The sequence below is a fragment of the Kryptolebias marmoratus genome, linkage group LG22, assembly GCF_001649575.2.
Source record: "Kryptolebias marmoratus isolate JLee-2015 linkage group LG22, ASM164957v2, whole genome shotgun sequence".
In the NCBI taxonomy this organism is placed as follows: Eukaryota; Metazoa; Chordata; class Actinopteri; order Cyprinodontiformes; family Rivulidae; genus Kryptolebias; species Kryptolebias marmoratus.
In genome coordinates, this window is record NC_051451.1 from 2,271,389 (window position 1) to 2,295,488 (window position 24,100).

The 24,100-nt window shown below is 36.9% G+C and overlaps 1 protein-coding gene across 1 annotated transcript in view; it reads right to left on the reverse strand.

The window, feature by feature from the left end:
* The window catches only part of LOC108247471, a 124,935-nt gene that overhangs the window by 14,896 nt on the left and 85,939 nt on the right, over nucleotides 1-24,100 (reverse strand). Inside the window, exons 2-3 of the mRNA XM_017435624.3 lie at nucleotides 16,195-16,299; nucleotides 7,369-7,505 (exon numbers count right to left, since the gene is read on the reverse strand). Coding sequence (XP_017291113.1) covers nucleotides 7,369-7,505; nucleotides 16,195-16,299 — 242 coding nt within the window. The remainder of the gene's footprint in view (nucleotides 1-7,368; nucleotides 7,506-16,194; nucleotides 16,300-24,100) is intronic.

The following is a 24,100-nucleotide window of genomic DNA, read 5'->3' on the forward strand; positions in this document are numbered from 1 at the left end:
CCTCGTTTCCGTTCCTGGACTTCTCACAGCCGCTATCCTACAAGGATCAGGTTCCGGTCCCCATCACACCACCACCCAGGTCAGTGTAACCTTCTCAGTCCGTGGTTACTTCCTGGTTATCGTGTGGATAATAAAACTGTCTCGTCTCTTCTCAGTGCGGCGATCTGAGGTCCACCTGCTACGCATAGCATTCTCCGTGCTGTACAATAAAGACAAGTTATCTGTCAACTCCTGTGTCTGGGCTGAAATTCCGGGTCCGCTAACTGATCCATGTCATTATAAAGCTGTGGAGTGTGATTCCACAAATTTAAAGGGTAACAGAGTTGACAAAATATTCTCGGACACATATTTTTTAATGAAAAAAGGTCTTTTTAATTTAGTTACTGCAATATTGTTGCATAATTGACTAATTAGGCAGGTTAGGAAAATAAACTTTGATAGATTTCAAAGGAAAACTTTGAAAAAAAAAAAAACAGTTTTTCCACCGTATTTTAAGAAGGGGGAAAAACAGTGATCAACTTGGATAACAAGAAGTTATGTTTATTGAACTATGTAAAACACATTTAAATGTAATTCTATCAATGTTATGAATTGTGATGTATTATGAACCATACAAATAACCAAGAAATTATTAAGATTCAAAAAAATGAAAAACCCAAAGCAGATCAAAAATATTGACCCTGGACACCAAATGTATCTCCAATTATAGAATCACCTATATACTTTCATACCTTTACCTTCATAAACTACAGAAGATAAAATACTCTTTAGTCATTTAATGGGTGACTTTGGGTTTTACTGGACTTTTTTCAGATGATAACAGTATGCCAAAGCTTGACAGCTAGCTAAAATTAGAGTGACCAGATATCCTACATTCAGTGGGGCTTCATAGTACTTTTACCATATTCTCCTCCTTTTGCACAAATGAAGATACTGTCCCTCATCTTGATTGGCTTTCAACAGTTAGCGCTGCATGACAGACAGCAGTGAAGGCTTTCAATGCAGGGCTGTTTGAACTACATGTGAAGTTAACCTGTCATCATTTCTGATGCCTATACTTATGTACAAGTATCACATATAACAAGTTAAGTTAAAGCTCCTCTTAGTAGTGTGTGTATTTCCTGAAACATAGTACTAAAATAACTGATTAAGAGTCATCAAAGAGGTTTTTATTTCTACTTATATATTTTTAGTTCCACTGAATCCAGTGAACAGCTTTTGTATGAGCTAATACAATTATTCTGAAATATGGACTTATTTATAAATACTAAGTGAGAGTTATCTTTCCACATGAACTTCTCTGCTGAAGATTGGTTCTGTTGTCCCAGTTCCTAAAATAATGAAAGTTAATAAAAACACTATCTACAATGCAGCTGTTTTAAAAGAAAAGACTTGACTTGTATGTTTGAAGCATCTGTAATATTTTTATATTTAAAAGCCTGCAATTTAGGTAAAAAATTATACAGAACAAAATATATTTAAACATCTCAAGACACTATAAGTAAAAATGTCTCTATACTTATCTTATTAAATATGAGATCATTATTAGTAGTATTCTGATATGATTTTATCAGTTTCTCTCTGACTGGTGACTGGTTGGAAGAATGTCCTCGTGAGGTGGTCAAAGCATGGGAATATAACTTGCTGTTAACCTAACATGTTTGTTTTTGGTCTGTGGGGAGAACTGGAGCACTGGGAGAAAACCTTTTCATGCCCCAGCTGAGGTTCGAGGCAGCAGTGTTAACCTACTGCTCCACCGTGCAACTCCTGCCTCTCTTCTCAAAGCTGCTTTTAACTCAAATAAAATCACATTTAAACCGTCCATTCAAAGGAAACTGTGTGAAAAACATCCAGAATGATGTTACAGGATGGACTGACATAGTGTCCTAACCGTCAAGATAAATAAGGATGGATGGCGTGACTCCATTAACTTCTGCTGTCCAACATCGAAGCCAAAATGTTTCTGGAGCCAGAGTCGGAATGGGAACACTAGGAATGTGGGGCTGTTTCATCAATACAAACCTTTCCAATTGACCAACAGGTTGTTACCCTGTCAATCCCAGTGGAACATGGTATTTTTAAATCCTCAAATGCATATTTAAACATACAACAGTAAGGTAAGAACTACAGAATTCTTTGAGCTTTTAGCTAATGTCCTTTTTCTGTTGCCTTTAACAACTCAGAGAAGTCATACAGTACTTTTTCACACTGCATTTTCATAAAAAATGCAATTTGTCTAATTAAATTACATGTCGATGGTCCTAACCAATCAAAACTAAAATATATATTTTGGGAAAACAATTGACGCTTCAACATTCAGGTTAAAATCTAACACAACCATCCAGTTAACTGGCACACAGATGAAAGTTTCAGCATCCCTAATGATTCTGGGGATGTATCACCAAATACAACTGAGGTTTACGCGTCTGTGAAGGTGCCATTCATGCTGAACTTCATCAGGTTCTGTAGCAATGGAGACTTTTTTACTTTCATAAAACTTCAGTTTATTTCAACAAGACAGGCACATTCTGCAAGAATTACAACACTCTGACTTTGTAGTAAAATACTCTATCTGCTGAAGTGACCAGCTGGTAGTTCAGACCTGTCATTCACTGCAGACATGCTGTGCTTTATGGAACAAAAGGGCCTTGAATGTTTGAGAAGCTGAAGTTCAATCTATCCCCCTAAAGGAAAAAACAAAACAAAACAAACAAACAAACAAAAACAGGAAAACATGTCACTTTGAAACTGCACGGGGTCTCCTCAGTTTTCCTACTCTAACAGCGTTAGAGGAAAAAATAGTGATGCAACATAAAGATAAACAGAGTATGGTGTTTAAATGATCCAGAGCTTATTGAACTTAGTTTTTATTTAGATTTCACACAGAGTTTGAACTTTTGAATAAACATGCATATGTAGAAAACTTTCACTTATGGACTTTAAAGGCTGTGGATGTCTGATGGAGTCTTCAGGGAATATTTTCTGGCAGAGATCTTTGCTCTCTCCATGTGGGCGTGTTGGAGTTGCAGCTTTGAGCTCAAATTGTGCTCATATGTGACATCATATACATTTTTGAGAAACTAATTTCTCCGCTTGGGAGGCTCGCCAAATGAAGGAGCACCATAACGTGTTTTCAGCAAAGAAGCAGCTGAGTCTGTGGTGTGTGTTAAAAACAAGCAAACATGCTTAGATATGCAGATAAACAGAAACCCAGCAGCATGTTTGCTGCAAGTTCAGTTTCTTAAGGTGCTGCAGCCGAGTGACTTTTGTTGGAAACCTTTAGAGATGCTGACATGCTGTAACAGATGTTCAGATGGTTATTTTTAGTCTTTATACTGTGTGATTGTTGTTTTCAGTCATTCTTACACATTTTTAGAGCTTGTGATATTCACAGCATGTAGTTGCCTCTGTCTGTCCATGTGCTCATCTGTCTGTTAGCAAAATATGTCACAAACCACTGGACAGATTTATTCTTAAACTCTCAAAAATAATCTCTGAATGTGATTCTACAGCTGATTAGTTTTCAGAGGTAAGCTGATTCATGATGGTGGATACAGCTAATGGACAATAGCCAAGACAAAAACACCAAAAACTGAGACACTTTTACAGATGTTGAGCTAAATGTTAGTGTGGTAGGAGCTGAAAAATATCCCCAACACATTACTCCAAGCACTGAAAGATTGCACAAAATGTTGCTGTTCATCTTTCTGTGTGTTGTCTACTTTGCTCTGAAGAATGCTAGTTTCATTCTACATGTTTAAGCTCTTGTTACCGCCACAAAGGACGCCATGTTTTCAGTTTGTTTGTCCCTCCGTCTGCCTGTTAGCAAAATTACTTAAAAACTAATGAACAGATTTTGATGAAACTTTCTAAAAACATTGTTGAGACTGTCACAATAGACAGGTTATTACATTTTGGTGCTGATCTGGTCAAAGGTCAGGGTCACAGGTGACCCCTACAACCGTGTAATGTAGGAGTGTCAAACCACACAGCTGCACACCTAATGGATCGAGGAGGATCCCTATTAGTTTCAAGGTTTTGAGGTCATAGGTCAACGTCAAAGATCAAAGTTGATCCATTTGCTACCTCCACCAAGGAGGTTATGTTTTCAGTCGTATTGGTTGGTTTGTTTGTCTGTCTGTTAATAATATTAGGTAAAAACTAATGAACAGATTTGGATGACGTGTTCAGGAAATGTTGAGGTTGGTTACATGTTGGTTCTGATCCAGATCCCAGTACGGATCACATTCTTTTAAACGACGCCGTGGCCTTGTTGAAGGTTCCTCTGAGTGCTTCTAGTTCTATTATTCTTCTAGTTCTATTACATTCGTTTATGTGTTCTGCAGTCCTTTATGGGCTTTCTTGGATGGTTTTAAATATTTTTAAAAGTTTTTTAAAAGTTGTTTTTAAAAGTTCCTCTTCAATAATTTTCCAATGTATGTTTTTGTTTTAAACCTTGTGCCGTTTCTGCCATCTAGTCATATAATTTTGTGTCTTTTCACAGTTGTCTGAGTAACTTTCAACACAACATTCTTTGACTAGAGGTCTTGCCTTCGAACATTTAGTGGTGTTTTTTGTGAGCATTGTTCGATGAGTTGCACAAATAGGCGTTTGGTGTTTTTGTTTCTAAAGCTTCGTCCCACTACAATGAAACTTGGAGTGCGTGTGGGTGTTTAAATGTCTGCGTGTAGAGAGTAAATCAGAGCCTCTTTTTATCACATCAGCGTGGGATAGGGACCATTCTGAGCATGTTATCTATCCTGCATTGAGTAAATAAATAGCCTACTCCTGCTCTCAAATTCCTGGTTGAAAAACACAAAGATCTACTGTTTCTACCTAAAAATGGCTTATGTAACACCATACAGATAAGAACGCCGTGTAGTGTAACATCTGCAGAAACAAACAGAACAATCATGCATGAAACAAAATGGAGCATAAATTCATTAACAGAAAAAATACAATTTTCACTTTTTAGGCCAACAAATGAACTGATCATCAGAATAAACTTTGCTGCAGCTGACCATAAAGTGATGGAACAGCTGTAATTTGATAATTATGTGGTGTTTTATTCTGAAAAAACAAACCAAATACAGGGAGTGCTTCCTCTTTTATTTTGTCCAGAAACTAAATTACTATAAACCTTTCCTTCTTTTCAAAAAATAAACAACAAAAACAATTTTCTCTATGAATTGTCCAGTAATGCCTCATTTAACATTACTAAGATTATAAGTTCACCAAAAACGTTTTGAAAAAAAATTGCAGGGTGCTATTGCAGCAACTTCATTTAAATTTATATTTATTATCAAATAAATCAAAACTTCAGTCTTTATATTTATTGTTTACATGTGAAATGATGGAGAGAGGAAACAAAATAATAGTTTTGTTTATAGTAATAATAATAGTTCAGATTTGATGTGATATAAATTGTGGAGTAACACTTTTGTAGATTTTAATGATCAGCACCTTCTGAACAAATGAGACAAACAGGTTCGTTTTGTTTTTCAGTGACAGCCATGCTGATTTTCTTGAGCAGGTCTTGCTTTTACAGCCTTACGTCTCCATAGGTCAACTTCTCTCTGGAGGTTTTTAATATTGGCTACTTGTGAAAATGAATTTGAGTCCTTCTAAGATCTAAAACAATTCATGTGCATTCAGATGGGAGGGGTGCCAGTCAGTTGAGCTTGTAGCAAAAGCTTTTTTCCTAAATATATTTTTGAAATATTATCCCATCTTGTTCTCCTTCTGTCCCGTGACATCAGAGTCTCGTTACAATGCTACTGGAGAGTTTAACAGTTCGTGTGTCATCAACACACTCTGAATCAAACCTTCTGTGATAAAAAGTTTAAAAAGCTAAACTGTGATTGTGTAGAAAACATTAAAGATATCAAAATGTCAGTTCAATCATTTAAAGTCCAAATATCTGTGACCAATTTAAACTTTAAGTGATGTTTTTACAGTGAAGAATATCTGAGCTATTAAGCTGCAAACAGGCCTGGGTTTCATCACTTATTTCCCCCAAATCCCGTTTTTTACATGTTTTTTATTACTATTATGTCTACGTAGTTTAATTTATTGCAACCAAAAGTTGTAAGTCACTATTTTTGATGGAGCAGCATGCTTTGATGTATTTTTTTTTCAAAGCTGCAGGAGGTGTAGCTATACAAAAGTTGTGACAGAAAGAAATTTAAGAATGGTAAGAAAAGATTGGCACTTCTATAACTTTACTAATATCACTTTAAGTTGTGCTCTTGGACTTTGTGGGTGCAACCCTATTTGTAATGAGCTGATTTAAAAGGTTGTTTGTAGCCCTAAGCTTATATCTTACATCTTGGTGTGCCCGACCTGTTGCAGAAACACTTCATCATCATATTAGGGATTTATTTTCAGCCTCCTGATATTTAGGAAGCACTGGTGTGTCAGCTGGGACTCCTGAATTGTACACAACCATTATATAGTAATAATTCCACCTGTCTGTGTTCTGCTGTGACATGTGAAACCACCTGCTGAGGAGTGTGAACTCCAGCTGCTCTAACTGATGTAAAAGCATTTGTTTCTGTCTGAATATAACCAGATTAGACACTAAACTCATGATTTATATCACCTGGAAACCTTTTCTGTCTGTTTCCCCAGTGGTAAAAAATAAAAGTTATGATTGGACCCTGAGTTTGTCTGATTGGTTGTAATGCATAACAGAGGGACTTGGTGCATACTTGTTACATAACAGAATCCGTTTAAAATTATTAAAAAAGTGAAATCAGATTGTAGCACTCCATAATACAACCTGGTACGTACCAAGTGAGTACTAGGTTCTTACCAGGTATGTACATACTACATGCATATCTGGTACCTACCAGGTAAGTACCAGTTGTGTAATATGTATTGCTACCATTTTATCTTCTCTAATCATTTTAAACATCTGTTCTCTATGGGGGAAAATATTTTTATTTCATCCGATTTATTTTGCTCTGAAGTAAACTCTAACCTCAAGATTTTCACAATGAAATGCAACTTAAAAGTAACTAATTTAAAAATTTCACTACTAGTGTTAATAAAGTGGATAAGACAAGTCACTTTGTTTTCTGTTACTTCAGGTTTATAGATGGTTGTTGTGCCTTTTTAATTGGAATTTTTTCTTATTTTTACTGTGGCAGGTGTGAGGTAGGGGAAACACTTTCCAGGAATTACTCACTCCCCTAAAGGAATTCTATTATGACATGGGACAAATGTTGATCAGTTGAAGATGAATGTCCAATGATTACTTTTTGATTTTTTTTTATTCATCCAGTGGTTCATGAGATATTTTGCTAAGAGACACAGACATGCACACATACATACATTACGGCTCGCCTTGTAATGGCTGTTACTCACCACTCTCCAGTCCTCCTCCTGTCATGCTGATGGAGTCTCCTCTGGGCCCTCTCCTCTCTTCTCTCCTCCCTTCGCCTCCTCTGCCTCCTGCAGGCCAACGCTCTGTAAAACTCCCTCTGTTTCAGCTCCTTCAGGCGCTGCAGGACAATCACACGTATTACTTGAGTCAAATCTGTAGAATCTGTGGTAATTTACCAGTTTACCGGTCATGTGAGTAAAACATTATTATATCTTTTATTACATTTTTGTTGGAGGTCACTGTTTCAGTCCAGTCTATGTTTCTCTGTTTGTCTGCGTTTTTTTTTATTTATTAGCTTCTTGGCTGATCAGTGGAGATGGCTATACCCCTCAAAAGAAAGACCCACATAAAAAAAACAAAACATAATAACAACATTAATCGAAGGCCAAGCATTCCTTCAAGGAACACTTATCGCTTGCTGCCTTTCTTGTCAGAGTTTTAGGATAAGGATCTGTTCACATGGGAACAGTTTTATGAACATGAGAAAGTTTTTTTGCTGTTGTTTTTTTTGTCTCAGCCTTGTGTCCACACAGAAATAACATTTGAAGAGCCCCTAATAGTATGTTTTGAAACTGGGTATCAGAACGTAAATGTTGTGAAACACCACTGTTGTTGTGTTTTCATGTGGACAGCCTAAACACGATCTTTTGAAAACTCACCTCTAACCTAATGTTAGACTCCACAAGTGACGGCCGTAACAAGAACAACAATGACAGATTACATGTTTGCATTTGTGCTGCAGACACTAGTTTCTAAACTCCATCTAGTGTATTACTTCAGTAAACAAACAAGGCTGATGAACAATAACAGCCTTAAACAGAGCAGCGCAGAATCCTTATTATTACACCAAAAGGCAAAAATGGGTTTTATCACTTTATCGAACTGCTAATAATACTAAAGTAAAGTTTACAGAACAAAACTACACTATACATCAATTATACATTTAAAAATTAGGGAAATGGGAATATTTAAAAAATACTGATACTTGTGTATAAAAAATGTACCCTAATATGCTTTAAGCATTGTGAGAAAAACCACCTGGCCCTGAAAGCATCCATTTGTTCCTGTATTTGATACAACTCCCAGTCAACACTGCCCTGCACTTTGTCAATTAATGTGACTCAAAGAAGACATTCCACTTTGTCACCTGTGGATTTGGTTCTTGCTCTTGGATTCACCATCATTGTTTCTTTCTTCTCGGGTGGGTGAACTTCTCAGTTATGTAGGATATAGCACATGTAACATGTAAAACAAAAAAAAAACCCAAAGCAAATGGACTTCTGTTCTGTAGTTGAAGAGGTTTCACCTCAGCTTTTTTAGTTCAATTGGATAGTGTGGAGCTCCAAGCTTTAAGCTGCATGAGACGCTCCGTCTATACAAGCTAAATTCACATGCAGGTTAATCTCACTCCCTTCCCAATGGAGAGTCATTAAGGTCTTTGTTTTCTCAGGTTCACAGAGAGATGCTTCGGTCGCCTACATGAAGGTGTTAATTAGAGGAAAAGCAACTGGGTATCAGGCCTAATGTTCCACTGTAGATTTTAGAAAGCTAAAATTGTAGACCTCCTCCTCTGTTTAACGTTGGTGTCTCTTGTTTGACGTAAATGGGTTCCTTGGTTTTAGGACTGTGGGAGGAAGCCGAAGTACCCGGAGAAAACCCACACAAACATGAGGAGAACGTGCAGAACTCCACACAAAATGACCCCAGGTCCAACCCAGGCTTGACCCCAGGAAGGGCTAACCACTTAGCTGTTGTGCTGCTATATGTTGAGACTGTCACTGAGTTATCAGAATAAAACAGTTTCACCATAGTTGCTCAGTAATGGCTGAGTTGAAAGTTCTTAAAATGATCTGTGCAAATTGTTACTTCCTTTGTTTTCATTTTGAGCCAGTATCTTTTTTTATTGGAACAAAATAATTGTGAAATCTTTTAACTTTAAAGAAATTGTATTTTTGATACCTAAATGTTATTGCATAACATAACATTTGAATTAATTATAAATTATTAAATATGGTACAACCAGAGCTGAAAAGTATCCAACCTGCTGCTACTGATGCTCAATAATTTAGCTTTACTACGGTCCAGATCTGCTTATGTCATCCAGAACTCCCTATTCACTGTGTTTTTGTAAGTTTCATAAATAATGATAACAAATGTAGGTTCACATCACAGACAGATGACAACAAACAGAGACAAACAGACAGCAAGGAAGGCAGCTTGGGATGAGTGGACAGAAATAGACAGACAGATGAAACACAGAGGCAAACAGACAGATGCAGTGGGGGTTGTTAGAGCTTCCTGCTGTATGTAGCTGCTGCATTTCATAGAAGGTTTGTTTCGAGTTCGTATGGACCAAATGACAGGAAAACCCAACGCACAATGTAATCAGAAGCAAAAGTATCTAAAAACTACAAGAGAAAAAGAGAATCGGCAGCATTACAATGCAAAGTAGTCTGCACACACTGCTCAAAACATTGATTACAGTTTATTAAATGCATAGTTTGGAGATTTTTAAGTATTTTTTTATTAAATAATTAGCAATACTCAGTACCTTATCCAATGTGGCTTCAGTCACAGAGCTTTGAGGATGGAGAAAAGGACAGAACTCTTCCTCTAGGCTAATGGCTAGTCAAACGAAGGCCTGAATTTATTGTTTTTCAGGCTTATAAAACGACCCATTCTCAAAAATGTGATACTGATGTGAAAGAATGCTTCATTAGGTAATATTAAATCTCTACACATTGTTGTTTAATCTGTTGCTGTTTTCTCAGCTGAACATGTCCATGTAATTAGACAAATGTATGTGTGCTGAGCATAGACCGATATATGCTGATGGTTCTGCTCAGTTTCAACATTTGGAGTCAGACCAGTTCAAAATGGCTGCCACAGCTAATCAACATTAGCCAATACAGAAGAGGCAGAACTCAGTGGATTTTACAGACATGGAGCTAAAAGTTGTAGTATACTTACATACTCTGAGCATGAGATTGCATATTGTACCGTTGTTTTCAAGGTTTGGCCAAATGTGGCAATAACTCCATCATTTCTCAACATCAGATGATCTTAGTCTATAAACTCTGGCATCAAAGGTGGTGGGCAATAAGCTTATTACCATTTATTAATCTGATGTACTAAAATGTTCTATCTTTTAAATTTGTCCTGATTAAAACCTTTAGGAATCTCTGATCTCAGGTATGAGCTCAGAGTGATTCAGCAGCTGCCTCCACAGAGGTCTTTAAACGTCATTTTACCATTAGGAGTGCCACCATTTATAATCAATTGACTCTGACCTTCTGATCTCATTTAAACTTAAAAGTCAGATGGTTTTAATTTTGAATCTGCAGCTTCTTCTACATGATTAAGCATCCAAGTAACATTAATTCTATCTAAATCGAGTTTAAACGCCACGTTCTCCCAGTCTGAACATTATTTATGGTGTTACAAAGAAACAGCAGTGTAAATCTGTTCCTTTTATATTTTACATGGTGTCAGGTGGGAACTGCATCAGCGGTCTGGACTTTGTTTAGATATTCATCAATCAAATGTGAAACCATCCAGTGCACAAGCTGATTATGAGACAATGAGCCCTTGGGTACAGGCTCTTTAAAGACTCCCTCCTTAATCAGCAAATTAAATCGCTTTATTAATTATATCGTGGGCTTACGGTAGCACTTGTGTGGAAGTGACTGTGCAGCTGTGTTATGTAAGAATTAATGAACAAATGCATTATTGAAATTTAAAATCAGCTCACTCCAAAAATCTGCAGATACTTATTAAGATTTCACTTCATTAGTGATGAGATTTTTACACATTTCTTTTGATAAACCTTGTCTACTTTTTAAAATATTTAAAAAATATGAGGATCAGATTCAAGGTCCCTTTTTGTGTTTGGCCCCTGGTCTTCTGCTCAGTAGCTATCATTAATCCAAGGTTGCATTTATTAAATTTGTTTTCCTTTTAATAAACGAAGCATGATTCACTGCTGGTTTTACCACAATCTGCCTCCCAAATCTGCACAGTTCTCAAGCACATTGGATTGTGCACTGTTGCTGTGCTGCACATTGATTTTAGGAGAACAATAGCTTTGAGGTCCAAGGGCCACACAAAGAGGAGTCAAGCATTTCTAAAAAGGTTAAGGGCTCCTACACAGGTCGTGTGATTTGGATGGAAACACCTTTTGCACGGTTTCCTTTAAGATACTAAGCAAACCAAACAAATAATTGCATCTTTCTGACAGATCACTAAATGAATAATGAATGGTAATAAAAGACTAGCATTCCTTAAAGGAATGCATATTGCCCGCTGCCTTTCATGCCAAAGTTTTAGAGAAAGATCATCTTATTTTGAGAAATGACAACATTACTTTGGTTAAATCTTGACAATAACATTACCTGCAGTCTTATGCAACATGTTGTGATCTCATGTAATCTGTTAGCATTTGGAGTATGTTTATAAATTACTGTCAGCTATGACCACACCAAAGTTTTAGCTCAGCATCTCTAAAAATTACTGAGACATACCCATTTTTGTGTTGGCTAATGTTGATTAGCTGTGGAGACCATCTTGAATTGGGCAGACTTCAAAAATTAATCAGTTGTAGATGTCAAGCCAATAATTAGTTGCTGAGAGTTTCATCCAGTCCATATTTTGTTTACAGACAAACTTTAATGGTAAAGTTTTGAGCTAAGGTATTGCCCCATGTGTTGCGCTCAACGTATGTGTTAGACATAACGCCCCACCCCCTCCCCACTACCACACTAATATTTAGCACTTTCAATCAGCTTTGGCAGCCATTTTGACTTGGGTTGGGTCCAAAGGTTAATAAGTTGTAGATGTGCACCAAGTTATTACTTCTTGGAGTTTCGTACAAAAAAATACATTTTCAGAGAGAAACTTTCAGAAACAAAAGTAAAATAATGTATCTGATGTTTTCTTATCTTGTTGTTGTTGTGATCGTTTAAATATGGACATTCAATTAGTCTGTTTTGATTATTATACATTTTTTTTGTTTATAAGATGCAATAATGATATTGGGAGGGCTTTTTCTAGACTGCTTGTATTACTCATTCATCTTGCTCTGCTAATCAGTACTTTTTAATTTTTTCTCTTTTATTATTTGTTTTTACATGACTGTGTTTTTACTATTCTGCTTCACTTGGAAATTACGTTATAATTCTTAAAGCTTGTTCTGTGGTTAAAGTCATGTTTTACTATCAAACTGATGGAGTTGATGTCAATAGTTAATGGAAAAGTCTGAAACAGAGATATTATGTGAACAGAGGGTAGGCTGGAGATCAGTGTCAGCTAACAAGCCAAGGATAAGTTCAATATCTATAAATCTGACAAAGTTATGGCCATTTTTGGGTTTTCTAAGATTGCTTTACTACCATGGCCATCTTGAATCAGTTTGACTCCAAAAGTAAAGTTTTAGATGTCTATCCAATGAGTACTTTCTGAAAGTCATGTGACACTTTGCAAACAAACAAACACACACAGGCATGGGAAAAGACATTATCGCCTGCCATCAGCTTTCAGCACCAGGTCCTACACAGATCATGTGGTTTGGATGGAAACACTTCATGCACAGTTTTCTTTAAGATCCAAAGCAAATAAAACTAATATTGTGAGTGAATTACATGTGCAATAAGAATAAATCCAGCCTCTTTAAAATAAACTATGCATTTCTTTATTTTAGTCTGACTCGTAGCATCCATCACACTGCTGGTGACATAAAGTTGCCTTTCTGAAAACCACTTTATTTCAAAAGATGAGAACCGTGACTGACCATGAAAAAAAAAACAAAAAAACAGGCAGCTTAGCTGAATGTGTGCAGGCTGTAGAATATTACTGCTGGAAAATCCATTTCCTGCAAATGTTGCAGTCTCAAACAATATGCCCTAAATGCTCCTTGTCCTGAAGAAAACCTAATAACTCTGACACACAGCTAACTGTGAGAAATATTATGGCTCTTTCATGGCTCGCAAGTGAACAAATGATAATTGCAGCAAATACATCCCTCCCAGCATCTATAATTTTGCAAACATCTGAGCCGCTGCAAGTTTTCAATCACCCTCCCTCACATCAAACCAGGGAAGGACAAACACTTTTCAAATTAAAAGAAAATTCTTTGCAAGTTTTTGCAAAAGCCAAAAAAACCCTACTGATTTAATTAATTTATAGACCTTTAAAACAACATGAAAACAGTCTTCTCTTAAAAAAAAGATGTTTGTTTTTTTTACATCTGAGATCTGTGAGGATTCTTTTAAATCTACATAAACTAAACTCACAAGGCACTAAACAGTTCTGCAAAATGGCCACAAAGACAGTCCATCTTTAAGCTGACCGTTCATTAATCACTAATGGATCCAGCAACGTCTCGTATAGATGAGAGCTTTCAGAAATAAAGCGAGCTTCATTGAACCAAAAGAGGTGTGGAGCAGATCTCAGCTGCGTTGATGTGGAGCACTACACATTAATGAGTGACAAACACTTCCCTCACATCTACTTGAAAACATTGCCGATGAACTCAATTTAACAAATCTCTGTGGTTAAAGCCAGTTTCTCGCTGGGCTGCAACTAGTTGGCCAATGAGGGAGTCTCCAGAATAACTTGCACCCATTGGTGGACATGAACATTTTTATAGAAAAAGTGTTAATATTAAAATGTTTGTCACTGATTCTGAACACTGAAGGTTGAAGCCAGCAGAGACGGCCCACCGCTGCTTGCAGCATTTGTTGGGCTTTTTCACAGAAGTTTGAAGTCTTGTTGCTTGAATTTGAAACAAGTTCAAAAACTTTGTGTGACATGTTTTCTCTCAAAATAGTCACAGTGTCAGGGCAGGCATTTCAGACCCGTCTGAATTTTGATGTGGGTGTCTACAAACACTGTTGCCAGATCTTACGAGAAAAATAAGTAACCAAATTTACAAAGATAAGTTCAAAAGAAGTGACCCCCTCACCACCACCCATGTGGTTGAATGAAACCAATTTCAATTTATTAATACCTAGAAATAACATGTTCCTAGGCACTTTAAACTTAGCTCAAATTGTAAAGTTATTCAAAGCACAACTGTCTTTGTATGTTTTTTAGATCTGGCACCACTCGTTCATTTATCCATAGGTCCTTTGAGATAGTTTAGTTTGGCGGTTCTACCTGTGTTTCCAGGGGATAGGGGGGAATGAGGGACCCTAGGATGGCCTAAAAAACTAACCAACCCAACCAACAAAGGCAATAAGTACTGGCCAATCAGAGGCAGAGTAAGGTGAGACTAGTGCATGCCTTTTTCACACAAATGCTGCAACCGCCGGACAAACTAAGTGTTTTCATTTAGCAGACAGAAACACAACAAACAGGTCTAAGCCCAAATAAGCAACTACACTTTCTAAACAAGCTCAAAAAAACACAACACATGACTACTAATCTTTTCATGCAGATTTACGGAAAAACAAGCCTAAAGTCACTTATAATAGGCAGATATGGTAGCTGTGTTTCCACTTGAGTTGTTATTTGACACCTGCACAGGAGCTCTCCTCTGGCAAAAAAAAAAAAAAAGTCTAAGCCAAATGTCTAGGTCTAAAAACCACTTTGATTCTAAATAATAACTTTTAATAAAGCTGGTCCAAATCTATTTCTAAAGTACTTCACCTAGTTGGTCATTTGATTGCAAATACTCAGAATTCAGTGAGACTGCAACAAAAAACTTGACTATTTTTGAGTCTAACTATAGGACTAATCACAAAGGAAGTCTTAAGCCTAGTCTTAAAAGTAAGCAGGGTGTCAGCCTCACAGACAGAAACGGGAAGTTACTGTATGTATGACAACTGAGAAATCTGGTCTGCACAAACTGCCCAGTCCAGCTATCACTTTGTCACTAGATGTCAAGCAATATGGACCCCAGAGAAGACAAGGAGCCAAACTGGATGAAGAGCAGGCTGCAGCTTTCAACAGGTCTGGCCATGAGTCACATGAGCTCTGTAATGTCCGGTTTTCATTTTTGTTTCTCACAATTAAACTTCACAGGTCCCCTCACAAAAAATTGTCTCACAATTCTCACACTTTTTGACTCACTGAGGCAGATTTGAGACAAATGCACACAACAACAGTTGTCCCACAACTCTGTGACTATTTGAGAAAAAAAAATTAAAAATGTTCAAATTTCCTGTGACAGATGAGAGTAAGAACCCTTGCAAATGCTTTGAAACACTGAAATCTCCCTCACAAATACCATTTTCAATTTGTAGCCACCAGTCACAGCCCAGTAAGATACTGGATTTAGATTCATTCCTCAGGGTTACAACCAATCTGTGGATTTGAATAACTTGTATAACAAACCTAATCAATATAATATTTTGGCTGTCCAAGCAAAAACACAAGTGTGGCATTTCAAGATTTATTCAATCTGAAACCCATTTTCAAAAAATACCACTTAGGGGCTCCTAAAACGTTATTTTTGGCTGAATGCAAAACTAAAACATAAAAACAACTTTTACGAATTCATAAAAGATGTTCCCATGTGGACAGGGCTTTAATGTATCACCAAGCAACACCACAGTCTAGCACTTCTGATTCAGCATGTCCACCTTTTAGAGAAAACCAACAAATGTTGCTTTCAGTTTTGCCATAAATCATACAACCTACACAAAAAGTACACCAAGGAGAACAGATGTTGTTGTGTGTTGGTGCTTCAGAAGCCAGGTTTGAGTGTTCCTTGTGCCACTGGGATGTAATAAAACCACAACCCTGATCATCAGGGTTTGTAAAGCAGGACAAAAGAAACCTCAGTGTGGCTTGTTAAAGCACTGACTCACCTGCTTGTGGTGGTGGTCGTAGGAGTTAATGTGGTTCTCGTACTGCTGGTGTCTCACGTACTTCTTGTCACACAGCTCACAGTAAAACCTGGAGTCTCCTTCTTCCTGCGGAGAAACGGCGAGGTGGATAGAAAGAAAAAAGATGTGAAAGTCTCCGTTTGAGAATCTGGTTTATTTGTGTGTTTTGACTCTTTGGTCTAAGAGTCAAATCATTAACAAGATAAATGAATCTTCATTTTGATGATGAGTTCTTAGTGAGAAAATGTCAATGTTCTCTTTCAGAGACATTACATTTTTTACCCCATTAAGTCCAAAAAATAATTAGATCTACAAAGATGGGCAATGTTTCATTTACTTGTGCAATTTCATCATCATTGAGAATATGAGATCAATAGCAACAAAACAGATTAGCGTGTTGGTTGGGTGTTTTCTCTGTTATTGAAAAAAAGCAGCATTCAACCACATACAGAAAATAAAGGCATTTACTGAACCAGAAACTGATGTATGATGGCAAAGAAAAGCCACTTTAGGTTTACACAGAACATTTTAGCAGGAGGCCATTTGAAGAATTTCAGCAAAAGCCTATGTGTGTCAAGAAATAAAGAACCTGAATTGTAGTTTTTGGCATCTTTTAAAACTGAAACATTAAAGGCATAGCATTCTTTGAACGAATGCATCTCGCCCATCACCTTTAATGCCAAAGTTTTAAACAAAAATCTGAGTGACAATCTTACTGTTTTGTTCAAATTTTGTACAAGGCAGTCTATGTGATCTCATGTGAAATTGTGGGATCTTGCAAAAGGACTTTAAAGCACTGATTAAACTCTGGAATGATTTATTGGGATTAGCTTTGTAGAGTGCTGTGTGGATGGGTAAATGAGGGCAGATTGTGTTGTAAAGTGCCCTGAGTAGCCTGGTTGGCTAGAAGGGAGCTATATTAGTACAGTCCATTTATATGTCAGGAATGACTATCTGCAACAACCACACCAAATTTATCTACGGACTATGACTATAACTGAGTTATATACATTTTGGCTTGGTTTTCAACTATGATGTTGCTCATTTTAGCTTTTAGCCAGAGTTTTGTTAAATTTAGTTTCTTTTTTCCATGTTTTAAGAACTTAGTTAACAATTTAAGCAAAGTCATTTAGCACATGTATTTTTGCAGAAAATTCTATTTTGCTAGTTGTGTATTTGTGTTGTCTCTGAAACTCCCGAAGCGGGTGTGTTCCTGGCAGAGGTGAAGTCATCAAACAGGAGCTGATGGAGCCAGGGCTGAAGAAATAATCACACAGGCATGAAGCAGCTCATTCAACTCATGAAGTATGACCAGTTAAAAAAATACCTTTTATATCTTGTTTATATAATTATAAATCATGATTGTGTCTCAGAGTCGGTCATAAAAGTAAAATGAAAACAAAACAGTGTAGGTAGGAGCAGTGAATTACAGTCAGAGCTGGCATGAGCAGTAAAATGTGTTTATGGGAATGTATATTCATCTTACTCAAGCTTTTAATTTCTTACCTGTCATATGAAGTGTGTGTGTGTCTGTGGTGTGCCTGCGCATCTGTGTGTGTGTGCCAACTCTTTGGCTTCCAATAGCTAATGGGTCCTTCAATCACAACTATTGATCAGTGTGTGAGGTGATACACACCTAACTGCACACAAGCAAACAAAAGGAAACACGAGTCCTGCTTTAATACAGCTGTATGCATTAAGCCCATAGATATTCACAGTTATAGTTATGCCGGATTTATTTACGCACATTCTCCATTAATGGAACATTGATTTATCTTTAAAAGTTGGGAAAATTCAATCTGTGATGTGACCTTCAGTAGAGGTTTGTGCGTGTGTTACAGTGTGCAAAACTTGCACGGTTTTTATTATCACCCGCAAAGCAACAATGATGTTTTTGCCCATGTCTCTGTTTGTGTGTGTGTTTGCTTGTGTGTTTGTCTGCACTGTTAGGAAACCTTTGGAGTTAATCACATCCAGGATAGCCGCAACAGCTAAGCAGACTTAAGCACAAAAATGGCTCTAACTCAGCCAGTTTTACAGTTACTGAACTAAAAATGTATGTGGTTGTAGCTGAGCTCCATCCCCAACATGTCATCTGAGTGCCACACATTGTGCAATATTTTTGCTTAAAATTGGCAATAACTGCTGTAACCGTTACAGGTACTGAGCTAAAATGTGTAGTGGTAGTATGTTAGAGTCATTCACATGATAATCTTTGTGTCAGGAACGGTAGATACGAAGGCGAACCCAGAATGCAGACTCATAATTAAAGGAACAAAAAACTAATTTATTAAACCAAAGAAACAAAATGAAAACAAACAGCTGACGTGGCAGCAAAACAAAAAGACAAACGGAACATGGACACGGAGCAACAGAACCAGGAACAGACGGCAAGACAACAGGCAAAACAACGACAATGGACCAGCGGAGTATAGACAGAAATGACCGGGTTTTAAAGTGCTGAGGATAATCAGGTAAGTGGAGACAGGTGAAATGGTTAGCGGGCTTTGACAGGTGTAAGTGGGCGTGGCAGGAATGCAGAGAGAGAAATAGACTGAGGAGGAATGAGAAAGTGAAAAACAAGAAAACAGAAACTAAACACAAACCAATAAACTAAAACAGAAATAAAACAAAACACAGGAAAAAACCCAAATCACCACACTTCGAGTGTTAAAACATCTCATGAGTTCTCACACAGAAGGTCATTTGCAAGTTTTGACCAAAATGGCTACAACTTCTCTCCTTTTCACCATGAAATGATTTTAGTCAAAAACTCTGGCATGAAATGTGGCAGGCCGTATGCATTTCTTTGACAAATTATTTAATTGTCTCTGAAAACTGCAGTTGTGATGCTTCCTGAACTCTGTGGCCACCAGGATGAACTGGAGACCAGAGTGAGCCAAAAATGTGACAGAAAACAGATGAGGACGTCCAGAATTACAGAGACAAAAACACAACCTTGTTCAGTTCCTCGGCGTCTTAGAGAAGCCACCATCCCTGGCTATTACCGCAAGAATCTCCTGCTTTCAGTCAGCATTAGGCTCCTCAGACTAGTGATTACTGCAGCTACCGTAATTCCATTAAGCATCAAATTTATGTTGCATTATTCTATTACCAAATGAAACATTACATTTGCATTATTTAATCAAAGATGGCATTGCTTTGCATTATGTCATTAAAGATGTTGTGGGGTTGCATTAGCCTGCTGAAGATGGCTTTCGATGTCCATTAAACATGGCCTGCTGGATGCCTGGAAACTGCTGCTCAGTAAACTCAAATTAAACCACATTACAGCTCTGAAGCTTTTTGTACATCACGTCACAACAAACAACAGCACAGATTGTCTTGTTGCCAGGAGAAAATATCATTTTATACATCATTTTTTCCACGTGAAGGAAAGATTTGAGGAATGGCTCAGGAAAATTGCCTGACCTATCGTGTGAATGAATTTTTCAAAACCCACAGGGCAAACTCTCTGATGTGCAGCTGTGAGGAGAAAAACTGACCTCCTACAGTCAGACTACTTACCAGCTCGGATTTCACTGCAAGGATTTAGTCTGCAAAACATTTTCTGAATAAGAGCACAGCACACGTGTTAAACTGTCCATTCTTTTGTTTCATTTACTTCCACCTCACTCCAACACTAAACCTACATATTTTATTTAACCGGGTAAACCCCGTTGAGATCAAGATTTCATCTTCAAGAGATAGTGTAAACACAAAGGCCAATATACACTAGACAGTTACATAAAATGGACTAGATCACATAAGCCTTTTCAAAGTCAGTTTGTAAATGTAAACTTTTGTACATTTATTTGCCAATTTAGCAGAATGCTACTGTTGTGTTTAAAGGCATAGTAGACCCACTGTAAATAAAAAAAAAAAAAAAAAGGTCTCTTCTGTTGGAAAGTCATGAATATGAAAAGAAAATATGTCAACATTTTCATGATTAAATACAAAAACGTACAAGTGATATTCTCTGATAATGTAAAGCTTGAAACTGGAAAGAAAAATGTCAAAACTTACAGTATTAAAGTCCTAAAAGTAGCAGAACAAAGCTCGTGTTTACTGAGATTTTTAATTTTTTTAATTTGCGAGAAAAAAATTCAAAAGTTTGCAGGTTTTTTTGGTTTTTTTGGTTTTTTAATTTGTGAGTTTTTCTCCAAACATTTGCCACTAACATCATAGAGAATATCCAGATATCCAACCTTCCATCCATTTACTTTACCTGCTTTTTCCTTTCTGGGAGCCGGAGCCTATCTTCCAGGGACACTCTGGACAGGTTATGCACCAGCGAGACCGGGTCAGAGGTCAATCTAAGATTAAAGTCCAGCTTGACTGCCAATGTTCATACAACGGACAGGAAGTGGTAAATGTTAGTGCTCCTGTTTATTTCTTAGTATTAATTTACAGACATTTTGACCACAAATAATACAGATTACTGCAGATATTAAAGATTGAAAGAGACATGTTGGTGAGTGTTATTTAGTGAATTATATCAGTGATGCTGTGAACACTGACACCTGGTAATGCATGCATAAAGCAACATACAAAAATGTCATTTTTGCCATCAGAATTTATAACATACAATGTGAGCTGACCAATCTACAAGTTTTGAATAAATACCAGAATTAAAAACACTAAAAAACTACAAATAGATAAGAAATATTCAAAATGCAAAAATGTTGCATTATTGGAGCAACAACCACTCCAGGATGTCAGCCTCACAGTTCAGAACATCTCTGATATATTTAAAGAATAGTACGCACTCTTTATGCAGATGGCTCTTGAATGTCTTCAGTAATCACTTGGAGTTGTGGTCAACATTCTTCTAAAATAGTTTTTAAAAAATAAACAAGACTTTTAACATATATTGTTAACTAAGTTGGACTTTGATGTCAAATTGACCTCTGACCTAGTTCTGCTCAAAAATGCACATAAAAATAGCATGATTTTTGTATTCTTCACCCTTAGATTTAAACAAATACAAATTCAGAAAACTGTCCATAAGGATGACACAAAATAGTAGCCATTTTATCTTTATACTGTTTTCTTTTGGGAATTAAATTTCATTAAAAAAAAGAACATATGTGTCCATCAGCTAGTTGTCACACACTAGATTTAGACCCTGCTGAAGGAAAAAAAGAATAAAAAAGACTGAAAAACCCCCATCAAATAATCTAAATTTTGGGATGTTTCGCTCAGCTCAATATCTTGAACTGTATTACTTTTGCTGAAACAAAGCTGGCGGCTGTAACTAATTTGATTTTCGATGTCTTGTAAGTCGCTTGATAAGTCTGAAGTGTGAAGTGAAGCTTCTCTGCAGCTTTTTTCCAGCGCCCATAAATGACTTTCATACTGACAGATCTCTCTTCCTTTGCCTCCCTCAGGGTTATGTTCTTTCTCCGAGCTTGTACTTTCTTAACACTAATGACAGAGCACAGCCTCTATGAAGACAGACGTTTTTATCAAGCTGAAAGGTTGGAAAAAGGAGAGAATGGACACATCCTTTATGCTGATCCTTTCTGAGCTGTGACAAACTCATCTCTGCTTTGCCTTAAAAATCAAGGAAAAGGTCACAACCACTTTCTGATGTTTAGAATACAAACGGTAAGAAAACCAAATTGTTGCATAGCTCGTGTTCAGATAATTACAATCAGCTCAGCACTGCGATGTGTTCCTCCTACTGTGAATCTGAGATTTAAGGTTTCATCACGCACAAAGAACAAAAGCAGATTGGAAACATAGATAAGAGGAGGTTTTATTTTTGTTTTTGAGAAACCTGTGGTGAAGAAAGATGATTTCACTGCCCCGGTGAACCCCTGTGGGGAAAATGTTAGCCCTCTGGGTGATATTTCAGAGTAATAAGACTTATCTTTATTGCAATTCAGCTGCTTAATTTGCAGACCAAATCGAACAGCTTTTTATCAATAGCATAATTTTCAACAACATGTTACAAGACTATATGGAGCACACACAGTCTGAATTTCCAGTTTTATTATGTGTTTAATTTGCTGTGTTATTGCAGATTTTTTCCAGTAAATTTAGGCTTGCATCAAACATTTGAAGAAATGCAAATTACCTGCCACCTTTCATACCTCAGTTTTAGACTAACATCTATTCTCCATAAACCATGAAAATTATGGACAATCTAATAAAATGATATATCTTTTGTGATCTTTCAGCACTTGGAGTGTGTTTTGAATGGCTACTGGACCAAATTTTTGTTCAATACATTGTATGTGAAATTCACTGAGATATAGCCATCTTTGCCATTTTTGAATCGTAATAAATGCATGTATACTGGAATCTCATTTTGTGACTGTATGTTGTTGTTTTTTATGACTTTAATTTAGTGTTTTTATGATGGAAATCACTTTGAACTGCATTGTGCTGAAATATGCTCCACTAATAAACTTGACTTGAGATTTGCTGTGCTAGCTATCTTCAACTGAGTTGATTTCAAATGTTAATCAGTAAATATACAAACAATAATTACGTTCAGAGAGTTTCACTGAAATCCATCCAGTGGTTTATTAGATATTTTGCTAACAGACAAATAGGATTGAGTCTAACAGTTAATGGCAAGGTTTGAAGCAAATCTGCTGTGCTGAGTTTGTGCTCAAGGTTAGGGACAATGCTCAACTATTGCCACAGCAAATTTTAGCTCAACCTCATAAATTGGACTGAGTCCAAAACTTAATCAGTTGTAAATGTAGTAGGTATCTCACACAAACTTTTAGAACACAGAGTATAAGTTGGAGATCAGTCTCAGCTACAAATACGCACAATTTTATCATTAAAACTGACTGAGTTATGCCATTTTTATGTTTGATAAGGTTGATAAGGTAGATGTGGTAGCCATTCTATATTGTGTTGACTCTAAAAGGTAAACAGTTGTAGATTTTTATCCATTGACTTATTTTGCAAGTTTCATTAAAGTCTGGCCACATCCATCCATTCTTTTACCTGCTTCTCCTTTCCAGGTTGCAGGCAGCTAGTGTTTATCTCCAGCAGCCACTGCGCGATAGGCGGGGTACATCATTGACAGGTCGCAAGTCCAATTTTATTTCCAGGCGGTACAGACAAACAAAGTGGAACTGTTGACTATTAACTATACTTGACAGTGCAGTCAAGGAACACAAAGTTCAGCTAACTAGCATGCAAAATAATATGGCAATGCTCTATGTGGCAGTAGACACTATGAGCAAGAAGTGTAAGCACTTGGACACAGTCTTGGCAGAATAATATTCGACTTGTGGGCCTGTGGAATGGCTCAGAAGGTTGACAGCCTACTAGGTTTATGACCAAATTTATTGGAAACCTCTTGGGGTTTGAAGAGAAACCTGGCCTGGACAGACCCCACTGTACATTGCATGCTAACTCAAGGAATGATGAGCTACCACAACCAATACGCATTAAAGTAATTGAGATGATGACTCTCTTTATAGATGTTTTTGGTTTGTTTGTTTGTTTGTTTTCTCTCAATGCTGCTGAGTTTGACTGTTTATGTTATGTTTTGATAATGGGAGGAGATTTTAACTGACCCTTTCTCAAACGGTTTCCCCTCTACCTCTGCTCTTTAATCAAGGTTGCCCAAAGTGACTGAAGCCTTGATGAAAAAGTTTAATGTAGCAATTTAAATCAAGATAAGAGACAATAGTCTTTTTTTCTTGCATAGTCACCATACATACACTTGCACTGATTTATTTATTTTTATTTTTTTACTTGATAACAGGCTGCTTTCATCAATTTCATCCTGAAAAAGAGTGATTCAAACAACTGTGTCAGAGCTTGAATCAAAACACCACTGTCATGTGACCAATGACATTGGGCTTTGTGGGCCAGGAGTACCTTGTGTGTTTTATTTACTTCTAGGCTAATGTAT